Below are 13,608 nucleotides of genomic sequence, written 5' to 3'. Positions count from 1 at the left end.
GACATAAGTATTGCTTTAGTCGTCAGTTGCCAAGTTTCTCCTGTTTTCTTGCTACTGTAATTAAGAGAATATTATTCTTGTAATAGTAAAGTAAGTGCTAATGAAAAAGGCAGCATAACTTCAGTATTGGAGGCATCAAACACCTATTCGACCCTGAAAAACACTCATCAATATTGTCAAAAGAATAGAACAAGGTGAACCTCCTTCTCCCATAGCCTGAACCCGAAGCCAATCAAAATCCGTGACGCACCTCTCCGCCCCACTTCCTCGAGGACAGTCGTCCTGTACACGTAAAAACACCTTACACACACGACATGAGACAACATAAAGCAAGTTTCTGTAGTGAGATTGCTGATAATTAAGGAACTATAGTCTACCAATGCCAGCCATGGCTCAAAAGCCATTAAAAGAAGGTAGTCCGAACCGTATCGAAATTCAAGAAACGGATGAATCTAAAAATGTCGTTGCAACGTACATCGCTTCTCCTGCTGATCGGCCTGACAATAAAGGAAGGGTCGATGTAATCGTACGTAGAATCATCTTTAATGTATAAGGAGCTCTTTTACTAATTGAATGAGAAAGATCCCAGAAAACACAAATAGCTATGCGAGAAGTGTTTTGAATGCGTTTTTGCCGGCGGGATATCCACATAGTGTTACTAGTGATTATCTTGGGTGAGTTGAAATGCCTTTAAATGGATGAAACCGTGCTGATGAGGTAGTTAGGTATCAGATATATGTGAGTGCGAGCAAAGAGAGTTGATGAAGCTGTGAGCTGATGGCTCTAGGATTCATTACAAGCTTTTAGCAGTTCAATTGCTGGGATGTTATCTAACAGAGCTGTGCTCGAAGGCATGTATCCAGAGCCTCACCCAGCTCTTCGCAGTTCGAAACTAACAACACCCAGGAATCGGCGTAGGCGACTCCCACGCCTCCCCAACCTCCGCCCTCCTCCTCTCAGTCCTCCAAGAATCCATGGGTCGAATAGCCACCATACTCTTCGCCCACCGCCTCGGCACTTCTCTGGAACCAGAATGCAAAATGTATCGGCTGCTTGCCGATATCTTCAATGATTCGGCGATGATTCTGGATTGTCTGTCTCCTGCGTTGCCGAAGCCTTCGAGGGTGGCTATGTTGGCGACGAGTTCGTGTTTGAGGAGTCTGTGTGGTGTGGCGGCTGGGAGTAGTAAGGCGAGCTTGTCGGCGCATTTTGCTACGCAGGGGAATTTGGGGGAGTTGAATGCTGTAGGTCGCTAAATGTGCTGGCGTGGATAATGACTGATGAGATGACAGAAAGATTCGAGTCAAGAAACAGTCATATCTCTGATGGGGATGTTAGCTGGTAGTCTCATCGTCAGCCATATCAGTACGAAATGGGCGACCTGGACTTCGATGATCTTCTTGCTGGGCATCCACCTTGGGACGAACTACTTAGCTGTTCGAGCTGTGAGTATGAGGACGCTGAATCGTCAAAGAGCAAATATCGTTTTCTCACGTTGTCTCCACGACGCGTCTCAAGAATTCTCACGCAAGAGAAATTCACAGACGGGTGACATTTCATTGACAATCCCAGCACCACAGGAAGTATCCATTGAAGAGCGGATATTTGAAAGAGATGGAATACTTAGGTACTCGGGCGCCAAATACGGAAGTGGGTATTGCAAAATTGGTGTCTCCTTGCAAGAGATCCTGGCTCTTTTCGATCAACCTTCAAAGGTGCCAGGACGTCCGCCTTCACCTCCTATCTCAGATTTCAACAAGCTATTGGAGGTATATAAAGATGATGATTACATCATGATGTGGGATCAATCTCCATTTCGAGAACAGCGATTTCTGATCGCCATAAAGGAGGGTGCTGGAAATGCTACGTTGTTGAGTGCGTGGATGCATGCTCTTTATCATGCCGAATCCTGGGCTCTTAACAGGAGAGAAGGCGAGAGCCTGATTGAGACTTTGCAGAGGACAAAGTTGTATGTCGAGCAGGTTCAGGATCGATTCAATTTCTTTGAGGAATTGCAAAAAGCTGGATGGGATATTGAGACTGGGGCGCTGGAGACGAAGAGTGGGACGAGGATTAAGATACTTAGATGAGGTGTGTTGTTAAATTATACTGCAGTATTATTTCATGAGTTCCTTCTCCTATAGTACATTCTTACAACTATTGTACAATCATCAACTTACAAAGCGGGGATGCCACTATACCTCTATCAATACACCAAACGCCACCCATAAATGCCGATTCCCTGTATCAGATCAATCCCACAGCTTTCATACCCCTCATCTTCCATCCTTCCCAAGTATTAAGTTTTGGTCGTACATCTAGGAAGAAATTGAGCTTCCCCTGATTCCGTGGATCTGCCTTGCCGGCATAAAAATCGATAATGTATTCCACCTTCGTTCCACAGCGATCGACTACCCAGTCGTGTCTGTCGAATGGAGCAGTGTATCCTAGAAAGGTGTTTATTCGTGCTTTCGGGGACATCGTTTGCGAGAGTCCGAGAAATGAATCCAGTTTTGGTCCTCCACATCTACTATGTATTAGCACTCTCCTTCACAGTTCCAGAACTGCAAATGTAAAGACTCACTTCTCATCACTCCCAAACGGCCTTTCCCATTCCTTAATCTCCTTCCACGCCCTCTCATTGACAGCATTATGTATCGGCACAATAGTCTTCATATCCGCCACCTCACTCTTATACCCCTTCCTCTTCATCGCATCAAAGAACATCTTCTCACTCGGATATATCCAATTCCCACTCTTACTAACTCCTCCCTCGGCCTCATTATTCGCGGGGCTTCCTTCGCCATTCACCACTGAAGCTCGCGGTATCGTTGAGACCTCGCGGTCCACGCCTAGAGATTTCGGGGAATCGGAAAAAGACGCTTTGAGTTTGGAGAGAAGACCCGAGGGAGGAGGCGACTGGTCTACTGTCGAGGAATTGCAACTATTTCCTTCGCTGTTGGGTGTGGAGTTTGCTTTTTGGGTTGCGGTAGGGAAGGGATGGGCTGCGCCTGGGTTGGATTTGAGCCATGCTGCGCGCGTTGTGTGGTCTACGGGACATGCTTCTGCAGGCGCTTGTTGCGCCTCTGGTGATTTAGACATGGTGGAGGTGACAATCGGGAATTCGTGATGGTATTGATAATGAGCTATGCTTCCTTTGATTTTTGGGACCCTTGATCGGATTGCATGTGGGAGAAGCCGATTGGTTGCGCTTGACCGCCCTGAAATTATTTACCACAAACACCCCGCGCCAGCACCACGAATGCGACGACAGCTTCAGTTTGAGTTGAAGTCCGATTATTCTGAGTAGAGGAGATAAAGTAGTAAGCTGCAATATTCTTCAAAATGGCTGGTCAAGAAATCTACCAGGCGAGCACAACAGCACCAGTCAACATCGCTGTGGTAAAGTACCTACCCCTCCCCCTATTCCTCCCACTCAGATTTAACATTACAACAGGTATTGGGGGAAACGAGACCCAAAACTGAATCTCCCAACCAATTCCTCGATATCAGTAACCCTCTCCCAATCCGACCTTCGTACCCACACCACAGCAGCCTGTTCTTCCAAATTCCCTTCTGAAGATACCCTTCTCCTCAACTCCTCCCCGCAAGACACCTCAGGAGCCCGAACCCAAGCATGTTTCCGCGAGCTCCGATCTCTACGGTCCGCTCTCGAAGCCTCGGATTTTTCCCTACCTAAGATTTCCTCTTTACCACTGCGAATTGTTTCTGAGAACAATTTCCCTACGGCGGCAGGATTGGCAAGTAGCGCTGCTGGATTTGCAGCACTGGTTCGCGCAATTGCAGATTTATACCAGCTGCCAGCTAGCCCAACTGAATTGAGCAGAATCGCAAGACAAGGAAGTGGGAGCGCGTGTCGGTCACTGTTTGGGGGTTATGTCGCATGGCAAATGGGGACAAAGGACGATGGAAGTGATTCGCTCGCAGTCGAGGTCGCACCAGCTTCTCACTGGCCTACCATGCGCGCTCTCATTCTTGTGGTTTCCGCTGAGAAGAAGGGCGTTTCCAGTACCTCTGGTATGCAGATTACTGTCGCGACCTCAGAACTATTTCAACGACGTGCAGAGGTTGTTGTTCCAAAGCACATGAGTGAGATGGAGGAGGCTATCAAAGCCAAAGACTTTGAAAAGTTCGGAAAAGTCACCATGATGGAGAGTAACTCTTTTCACTCTGTGTGCTCGGACACGTTTCCTCCTATTTTCTACCTGAATGATGTGAGTAAGGCGGCCATCAGAGTGGTAGAGGATATCAACAAGAAAGCCGGGAAGATCATTGCAGCATACACTTTTGACGCTGGACCTAATGCGGTGATTTATTATGAAGAGGAGAATACGGCTGCAGTAGCTGGTGTTGTGAAGGGTGCGCTTGAAGGATTGGATGGCTGGCAAAGCAGGGAAATTGAGTCGCAGGATGCTGGTAATTTAGATGCCAGAGCAGTCCAAGTTCTAAAGGACGGTGTCTCACGGGTCATTTTGACCCAAGTTGGAGAAGGACCTATTAGTACGAAAGACAGTTTACTTGCCGCTGATGGTGAAGCGTTGAAGAAGTAAATACTTTGGGTTCAGCGGAGGTTAGAGAGGAAGTAAATAAGTTTGCACTCCATAGAAATGATATCCAACGACGATTTGACACTTCAATGTTCGAAATTGTTCGGTAACTGCTGCGGCTTGTTGCCGAAGCTCGGTCAAGACGGGCATATGGCTTGCGAAAGTGTCACAAGTGCAGAAAAGGGCCAGCCATGGAAGCCTTCTCGAAGCTATTACCCCAGAAAATCCCTCGGTACCCCACAGCGCGGCTTCCTGACGGGACGTAGCGGCGGCTCAAGGAAACCTGGAAAGTCAGACGTAACGATTACAAAGTATGATTGAATGCAGTAGTCAGGTTTTTGTCAGAGATTTTCCAAGTGTGTTGAATCTGAGTTTCTGCGGCACTTCCTTTGTAGATCTATCTGCGGGGGGGATTCCCGTTATGTAAAAGAAATCTTTGCGCATTTACAAAGCTCCGCTTCCCGCTTTCCCTCCCTGGAGAGGATTGTGTTATTACTGGGGTGCTGAATGTAAGCCGCATTTAGTTTCTCACGTTGTATGAGGTATCGTTGTCAATTTTTTGATCAGTTACTGACTTTCAAGCCAAGGCTTCCCGTTTACTAGTTATGACCTCGTTGTTTTATAACCTTGCCAACCCTGTTTGTAGATACTCCTTCCGAGATATGAGAAAGCCTAGCAACTTAGCAAGTGCAATGAGCTATACCTGAGATTCCGGTTCGCTTCTCTGAAGCATAATGTACCCGCAAATTGGCGCAACACAAGATCGTTTACTTCGTTCCTGGGACATGTGTTTAGATTGATATTAGGGATTTGGTAATAAGAGAACATAAATCTCCTTTGAGTAGAAAGAAAGCTTTGGCTCAACACATGTTACCATGACAATGGTCCTCTTCTTGGATACATCATTCGCCCCTTGAAATAAGCCCTCCAACCCCCAGAACCCAGAAAGTCTCACCACAAAATTATGACCAGAGGACCCTTCCTTCTCGACCAAACTATATACAACTCCCCGAAGCCAACCCATTCCTTTACAACCTTACGGCCAGACTCTTTTCCCATCAGGACAGAACTTGAACCTCTCAAGCTCTGGAAAATGCGGGTCGCTCATGTTCACAGGCCTATAACATGCCGAGTGCTCTATAGCGAACTCGTATAGCTTGTCCCAACTATTACACAACTTCTGTTGACCTATTCCAGACACAGGGTGGTCTCGTCCAGCTTCTTCATTTAGACGACCTGTATATCGTGGAGTGTCGTCCGCATTACACATGATCTCCTGTCGGAGAGCGTCAAGGCAGTGTACCACATGCGGCAAAGGTTTCGCGAGTGGTTTGCCGTCATATGCTTGAAGGACGGTCTGACGGACAACATCCTGTGAGGTAGGATTAGACGACAACTTTTAAAGCGGAACCTGATGATAGTTGCTTGTATACTCACTAAGCAATGTAAATTGTGGAAGCCATTCAGGATATAGATCCTTTTATTCTCATCCCAAGGCCATTGTTGTGCTGGAAGTAGGTCGTGCGACTGGACGTAGTCTTCTGATAGTGCTACTAAGCCGGTCCACGACTGCACTATAGGAGCATTCCACGCAGCGTCCGCGATGGATCTGTTACTACTTGTGTAGAAGTCGCCGTGGGAGAATGAGAATGGCACGTTCTTTTGTAGCCCAACTATTCTGGTCAGCGAAAGTATAACGCTTCCACAGGGTGTACATACCATATTTCGACAGAGGTAGTGGAGCATCTTTAGATAGTATGATGAGGATCGAGCATATGAAAATGGCGTTGAAGCATATCGAGCACGCTGATATCAGTTTAAAAATAAATGATGCTCCTTCTTGCGAGACTACTTGGTGCTTCGATTTCTGACCGTGCTGGGAATCGTCTTCCTCGTCTGAGGTATCTTGTAGTAACCGGTCCTTGAAGGATTCCATTCTACAGAACAATAAATGTCATCAGATAGCCACCACTTGATCCAAGAAATAAAGTGATCTCGAGCAACTACCACTGAACTATGGTATTGTCTGGCTGGTTATGATCGGCCGCTGTTATAATAAGTAGGTCTACCTGCACTTAGTGGCTCAGCGATTTCTGGATTCACTGAATCTCTAAGAAATACGACGTAATTGCTGACACTGATATTCGACCTTCCCCGCTTTCGAATAGGAGAAGGTATGGATGATTCACACAGAGAAATCTCTTGTTAAAAAGGGATATCGTAACATTTTGCTGTGTTGTAACAGGCTTCGATCAGGTGCTCACCCAACCCACCAACTGTTGGCATCTGTCATGCCCGGTCATATAGATACTATTGTTCCGAAGAGATACTCATATGTCACATTGCCAATAACCATTGCGAGGTTGTTATACAAAGTATATATTTTGTCACTAAGACTAAATTCACCGGCTGGCACTGCATGAGTTCCAGCGTAATGAGCATGTTCTAACATCATAGGCTACCATCGAAGATAGACTTTTTAGTGTACTTTCCATACATACTGGTATTAACAAGACTAACGTTGCTGCTGAATTAGGATTCTTGCCCAGTATTAATCTGGTCCTTTAAAGATCTAGTTCCTTGGCGACTGCCCAACGAACAGCGATGTCGCATACCTTCTAGTCGTCGGGGTTGAGTAAACCCTCTCTCGTCTCAAGCTCTCATAGTAACAATGGAGATTTGTAAGTGAGAACTGGCGCTCCAATTTTACTGCCTGGTCTTCTCATGGCATCCTTCAAGGCATCGTAGATCGGCTCGAGGTCTCCATTCATGGTCAATCTTGGCTCCGCTTCTCCTCCCAGGAGAGGGATTTCATTATTAATAAAATATGTGCTAAGTATAAGGAATTTGTCTCACTGTATCCAGGTATCTTGGTCACTTTTTGATCAATTCCATTGCTGCCTTTGAAGCGAAGGCTCTCTTGCGTTAGTGTAGCCTTGTCGTGCTATACCCTTGCCAGCCTTACTTTTAAAGACGCCTTGGGAGAGACGAGAAAGCCTAGCAAGTACAATGAATTATCTGACTCTCTTTCTGAAACAAAATGTACGCCCAGTTTAGTTCGTACCTGTGTTGTATTCAGATCAAACCCCCGACCTAGAACCTTGCAGGTTGGAAGTCTGGGGTATTACGTAAGAAGTATAAGGTTGTTCCTCACGTGAGATCTTAGAACATCTGTGCGACTACTTTTATTGTCTAGCCCCTTTTGTACATTCCCGCTATCACAGTACGCGCAGGCCAATGTCGCTCCGGGCCTTTCCATTGGACCAGATGATGTGTTTGCTTGCGCGACAGTTTAGATTTGATGGCGTCTTGGCGCTTACAATCTATTGCCTGTGCGATTTGAAGCTGTCCGTTTTTGGCGTTTCTGGAGGGGTCGCTTCTGGTCGGCTTTACCTCATTGCCATCTTACAGTAAGCGAGTATTGCGAGCGAGTCGTGTTTGAAAAGTTCTTCATTATCATGATGTGATATGCAAGATAGGAGATATTAGCCTTGGAATTGAGTCGGAAGAAGCATTTTATGTTGAAAATCTTGTTCCAAACCGTTGATTTGCTTGTCGCGAGTTGTTACGCTTGTCTGAAAGTAAGATTTTCCATATCTTTTCGGGCAATGTTCTAGCGTCTTGGAAGTCCCCTCTTGGGGCCGGAAAAGTCCCGTAAGAGGAGCACTGCGGCGGTTTGCCATGGAGCTTCCATGTTGAACGCAGGCTGTCGGTTGGCGGAGGGGCTTTGAGGATTCTCGGTGCTGCTCATTCGGTGGCGGTGGTGGGTTGGCTGAGATACAGATCTCACAGAGGCAGACTGTCAGTGGTCAATGGCGGCTGTCGTGATAAGAGAACACTTGGCTGGTGTTGGCGCCAAGTATGGAAGCGGGGGAGCACGAGGGCGAGAAGCTGTTGCACTGCTCACTATTCAGCGCATGTTCAAGCCAGGAAAGCCTCCTCTGGTGCTTCTTTGCAGTGGCGGTCTTGTAGTGGAGGGCTTCGCGTGCTTCTTTTAACCCTTCAACTGCGACTAATACAGCCGGCAGAAGCCCAGCAACCAAGAAACGACGTCGAAGACAATAGATGGTGTTGCAGATCCGTATTGAGGCACATGTCACTTTCCATGAGAGCGGCAAGGCAGCGTCTCTTGGTATCCACCAGGAAAGGAAGGAGGGTTGTCGTATCGTATGAAAACATCTGCTGGGGCTGGCCGTTTGTGTGCACATCACTTTGAAAGCTAGAACGCCATGAACCGAGCTTTCATGATTCTCACCATCCTGGGCCCAAATTACCCCAATGATAATGAGTTTCGCTTGTATCTTTACTGGGGCTTTGCGGAGAGTCCGCGTCCAACCTCGAAATTGACCCGTCGTGCCAGGTGGATTCAAGGTTGGACGGAGCCCTGCAGCATTCACCTGCAACTCTTTGGACAGGCCTATCGTATCTGGGTTCATAATGTGGGTTTCCCGCGTACCAAGACTCCGGTGTCCTTTTATATAAGTTAGACCTTGCCTCCTTCCATCCTGCTTCTCCCCTTCGCATCCCGCGCTTGTCCATCACTTTGTCCGTCTTGTGGGATTTCTTCAGACGACTGGTTCACCATGGCCGCCATCAACCAATACCGAGGATCTTCGGAATCCCCAGATCACCACCAGAAAAATTACGAGAAGGGATATGGTTCCGACGATGTCAATATTGCGAGCAGCAATGATCTTGGGGAGGAGGTTGGCCACCACCTTCACCGTGGATTGAAGGCGAGACAGATTACTATGATTGCCATCGGAGGTGCTATTGGTACCGGATTAATTATCGGAACGTATGTGATCACTGATCTACATATTTCATACCCGCGACCATCAGCTGACATTGCGAATAGTGGAAAGGCATTGGCGCAAGCCGGTCCTGCGCCCTTGTTCATCGGATATACGGTCGTTGGATTCTTGTGTTTTTTGGTTATGGCCGCTCTTGGAGAGGTATGTGGTTTTCCTGCACACCATTGGAGGCGCAATTTCGAAGACTACAATTCGTGGAGAGCCGGACGCAGGCAGCCCTCCGATGGGGCGCATAAACAACCGTTAGAATGTGAGGCTGACTCTGTGCGATAGATGGCTTGTTGGCTCCCTCTTGCTTCTGGATTTACTGGTTACGCGACAAGATTTGTAGACCCTGCGCTCGGTTTCTGCTTGGGTTGGAATTATTGGTTCAAGGTATGTGAAAGGCTGCATCAGGGAGGCTGTTTGAAGCACTTTTGCCATCAACTAGCTTCCTATCTGGGTTATGGCTAATTATCAACACAGTATATTATCGTTACACCGAACAATTTGACAGCTGCATCGCTTGTCATCCAGTACTGGGTTCCGAGAGCTAAAGTCAACCCTGGTGTCTTCATCACCGTATTCTTGGTCGCCATCGTCCTCATCAATTACTTCGGTGTTAGATTCTTTGGAGAGTTCGAATTTTACCTTTCCAGTATCAAGGTCATCGTTATCGTTGGGCTGATTATCCTGTCACTGGTCCTTGCATGTGGTGGTGGACCAAATGGAGATGCCACTGGATTCACGTATTGGAAAAATCCTGGCGCATTCAATGAGTACATATTGAGTAAGTCACCCCCAATATATTCTAAACAGTCTGTCGGGGCCTTTTCAACCTCTCAATTCATGTGGTTGTCTAAGGCCATGACTTGTAGGCACCCAGGTCATGTGACTTTCGCTTAAATTTATATCTTCAAATAACTTCATCAACATCGAATGCTAATGACTTTACAGAGGGTTCTGCAGGTCGTTTCCTTGCTTTTTGGAGTGTCTTGACCACAGCTGTGTTTGCTTACGTAATTGCCCTTTGAATTATTAATTAGCATCTACTAACATCTCTCAGTTGGGAACTGAACTCGTTGGAGTTACAGTTGGAGAAGCCGCCAACCCAAGAAAAGTTATTCCCCGCGCCATCAAGTTGACTTTCTACCGAATCCTCCTCTTCTACGTTGTGCTAGTCTTTTTGTTGGGCATGCTTGTCCCATACAATGATCCCGATCTCAAGGTGGCGAACGGAAAATCCAACTCGGCTAAGGCCTCCCCCTTCGTCGTTGCGATTGTTCTTTCCGGTATTCCAGCACTTCCAGGAATCTTGAACGCCTGTATCTTGATCTTCGTCTTCTCGGCCGCCAATTCTGATCTATACATCGCCTCCCGAACTCTGTACGGTCTCGCCCATGAGAACAAGGCCCCAAAGATTTTCACTTACACCGACAAACGAGGTGTCCCAGTCGCAGCACTCGGATTATCAGTTGCATTCTGTCTCCTAGCCTACTTGGGAGTAGACACTGAGTCTTACACAGTATTCGGTAAGTTTCATCTTAGGTTAGAGGTTTGAATTATAGCTAACAATATTAAAGGTTACTTTGTGAACTTGGTCACCATGTTCGGTCTTTTGACATGGATCTCGCTCCTCATCTCCCACATCTACTTTGTCCGTGCGCGCAAAGCACAGAACATTCCCGACTCCGCCCTCGCCTATGTGGCTCCATTGGGCGCTGCCGGATCATGGGGTGCTTTGGTCTTCTCAATCTTGATCGCCTTTTTCAAGGGTTTCCCAATCTTCTGCTACAAGGTCACCGCTAAGAAGGGAACGACTCCAGTATTTGACTGGCGTACATTCATTACCACTTACCTCGGTATTCCATTGTACATCGCCATGTTCTTCGGTTATAAGTACGCGATGAAGACCACATTGATCCGTCCAGAGGATGCAGACATGTACACTGGAAAGGCTAGAATCGATGCTGAGGAGGCAGAGTACATTGCCAAGGAGGCTGCTAAGAAGGGTGGACCAGAGACTAAGGGCGAGAAGCTCTACCGTCTTACTCTTGGTTGGTTGTTCTAGGCGTGTGATTTTAGGGGATGGGTGCTGTTGCTGTACATATGATACCATGATTTAAGCGGATGTGGATGAAGGCTTGATAATTAATATATTGTTCAGTCAATTGACTGGTTCGATCCCTCAGACAAACGTGTCTTTTCTGCATTTATTTCTTTCCAGTACTGCCCGCAGCTACTCAAAAGTCGCGTGTGTTGCTTGCATCTACGAAGAGCAGAGGACGAGTATAGGATTGCGCCCTCTAATGTGCAAGCTAACAGGCAGCCGAAAGCATCAATTAGCCAGGCAGATAGACACAATATCTTGTATTTTGTTTAATCTACGCAGTAAATGAGAACTTGTTGGCTTGAAATATATCCAATTCAACATGCCTGGACCGACATGACCATCAATTACTCCTTCCATTCCTCTTAAGCCACAAATCGTCGTTCTAAACACAGTATTGACTCGCTCAGGTAGACTGAATATCGTGTATCCCGTCCATCATCTGAAAGCCAATCACTGCTTCCCTGCTTGGAATATTTTTGAAGGTGATCTACATACGTATCCATCCTATGGACTAGGAAGTTTGTATTGTCTTACAGAGGTAGAGTAAATATCGTGATTTCGTCTACCTTTTTGGCACATTCTACAGTGATTTGTTCGTCCGATGTCTTCGACATCGAAAAGAATCGAACCAGACAAGTTTTTTTTTTCGGTAACTATCGGGCGAAGTTTAATACTGAGCCACTTTGATAGACGAAATATCTCCAATTCGTCTATATCCGAAGAAATCGCTCTTCTTCCGAATTGCTCCATCCTTTGCTTAACCGATGCAATCGCAAGTGCTGGATGTGGACGAACAGATTACGCTTGTCAGTGTGGCGTTGGATACCTCCAGATTCAAGCTAGCTCTTCAGCATGTCTTGCGAAGTCATGTTCTGTAGCAGAAATAGCAAGTAAGCGTCAGCATTCATGGGCCCAGTCATGATATGCTAAACTTGTCAGGTGTGAGCAGCATAGCCTCCCAGATTTGTATTCTTCAGGTTCAAAATGGGTATATGAGTTATTCTTCACTGGTCACAATGTAAGTAAACATTGAGCTTGTGTCGCCCGTCTCTGGTTATTGATCGTCGCAGCAGATACCTCAATCATATCCTTTGACGAAGCCAACTCAATCCTCAACTGAGGTCAGTCGACCAGCTTCTATTTCTGAGGTGCCAGTATCGACGTCGCCAACAAACATGGGACTATCATCTTCGTCAGTGCAAAATAAAACATTGTCAACTGGTGCTGCTGCAGGAATTGGTGTCGGGGCCACGGTTGGAGGGCTCGGGATACTCGCTCTTCTGGCCTTCTTTTGTATGCGATACCGAAGAAGGGGTGAGCAGCTAAAACATTTGTCCTCACTTGCTACAAACAGTTATTCCTCGCCAACAAGGTCATCAGTGCCGAAATTTGCGTATCCCGAAGTATCAAATACGTTACCCGTCTACAGCGCGGAGATGAATACTCAACCTGAAAATCATGTCAGTGAGGCGGATGGTAGGATCTTACAACAAGGCGGGTAGGCTACTCATGAATTGGAAGGAGCCAGATGAGACTACCGCAACTCTCTTCTGCTACCCACGTTCAATGTCGTTGAGCTAATTCTTTTCAGCACAAATACCATTGTTTGGCCTCGACAATGTCGGTGAAAGAAACTTGGTCTACTGTTAGAGAAAACCTTTGGACTGTATCTAGCCAATTGGCGAGATACATAATTCGAAAGACACTTAACGTAGCTAAAAGAGCATGTGATACATGCCGCAGTTGGTCTACTGCAAGACGTTCTGTTTCATCATTTTAACAACCCGGCCGATCACTGCAGAGTCTTCCATACCAGCCATCAAATCAAGAGTATTCACGAAACTTTGTTTGATAATTGACAAAACATTCAATTTCGATGTAACAGAGACTGATCAGCGGAGGGCGTGAAAGTCCTCCTGTTGGACGTACTCTGATTGAATTATCGGATTACTGTTGGTTTCAAATTCTGATTTAGCCAATTCGGTACACGAAATATCTTCTAACTTGTCTACCTAAAAGATTCAATATCGCGATTCGAATGGGACGTTCTAGTTCCAAGGAAGGCGCGACGTGCCAACTCTCAGGCCATTCCACCCGCTTCTGGTACACCAAGCGAATTAAGAGTCCGAGTTTC

At 46.6% G+C, this 13,608-nt stretch overlaps 6 protein-coding genes across 6 annotated transcripts; 4 read left to right on the top strand and 2 right to left on the bottom strand.

Moving 5' to 3' along the window:
• Positions 1-388: 388 nt before the first annotated feature.
• On the top strand, positions 389-2,090 carry GLAREA_09018 (uncharacterized protein; the record flags this gene model as incomplete). The annotated part of the gene is made up of 6 exons (XM_008077979.1): positions 389-526; positions 583-674; positions 726-738; positions 788-884; positions 907-1,244; positions 1,293-2,090. The coding sequence occupies 6 exons, from the start codon at positions 389-391 to the stop codon at positions 2,088-2,090; spliced, it is 1,476 nt and encodes a 491-aa protein (XP_008076170.1).
• Positions 2,091-2,247: 157 nt separating this feature from the next.
• On the bottom strand, positions 2,248-3,102 carry GLAREA_09017 (uncharacterized protein; the record flags this gene model as incomplete). The annotated part of the gene is made up of 2 exons (XM_008077978.1): positions 2,248-2,527; positions 2,585-3,102. 2 exons carry the CDS (start codon positions 3,100-3,102, stop codon positions 2,248-2,250), a joined length of 798 nt encoding a protein of 265 aa, XP_008076169.1.
• Positions 3,103-3,345: 243 nt separating this feature from the next.
• GLAREA_09016 (GHMP Kinase, C-terminal) lies at positions 3,346-4,571 on the top strand (the record flags this gene model as incomplete). Its single annotated transcript, XM_008077977.1, has 2 exons — positions 3,346-3,407; positions 3,458-4,571. 2 exons carry the CDS (start codon positions 3,346-3,348, stop codon positions 4,569-4,571), a joined length of 1,176 nt encoding a protein of 391 aa, XP_008076168.1.
• Positions 4,572-5,604: 1,033 nt separating this feature from the next.
• On the bottom strand, positions 5,605-6,504 carry GLAREA_09015 (uncharacterized protein; the record flags this gene model as incomplete). Its single annotated transcript, XM_008077976.1, has 3 exons — positions 5,605-5,940; positions 6,006-6,241; positions 6,288-6,504. 3 exons carry the CDS (start codon positions 6,502-6,504, stop codon positions 5,605-5,607), a joined length of 789 nt encoding a protein of 262 aa, XP_008076167.1.
• Positions 6,505-9,151: 2,647 nt separating this feature from the next.
• GLAREA_09014 (uncharacterized protein) lies at positions 9,152-11,432 on the top strand (the record flags this gene model as incomplete). Its single annotated transcript, XM_008077975.1, has 7 exons — positions 9,152-9,366; positions 9,427-9,523; positions 9,656-9,757; positions 9,848-10,151; positions 10,319-10,380; positions 10,428-10,893; positions 10,945-11,432. 7 exons carry the CDS (start codon positions 9,152-9,154, stop codon positions 11,430-11,432), a joined length of 1,734 nt encoding a protein of 577 aa, XP_008076166.1.
• A 909-nt stretch (positions 11,433-12,341) lies between these two features.
• Positions 12,342-12,976, top strand: GLAREA_09013 (uncharacterized protein; the record flags this gene model as incomplete). Its single annotated transcript, XM_008077974.1, has 3 exons — positions 12,342-12,364; positions 12,414-12,492; positions 12,545-12,976. 3 exons carry the CDS (start codon positions 12,342-12,344, stop codon positions 12,974-12,976), a joined length of 534 nt encoding a protein of 177 aa, XP_008076165.1.
• Positions 12,977-13,608: the final 632 nt, after the last annotated feature.

Source organism: Glarea lozoyensis, assembly GCF_000409485.1.
Source record: "Glarea lozoyensis ATCC 20868 chromosome Unknown GLAREA1, whole genome shotgun sequence".
In the NCBI taxonomy this organism is placed as follows: Eukaryota; Fungi; Ascomycota; class Leotiomycetes; order Helotiales; family Helotiaceae; genus Glarea; species Glarea lozoyensis.
Note: the sequence above shows the minus strand (reverse complement) of the source record. Positions and strands in the feature narration are given on the sequence as shown.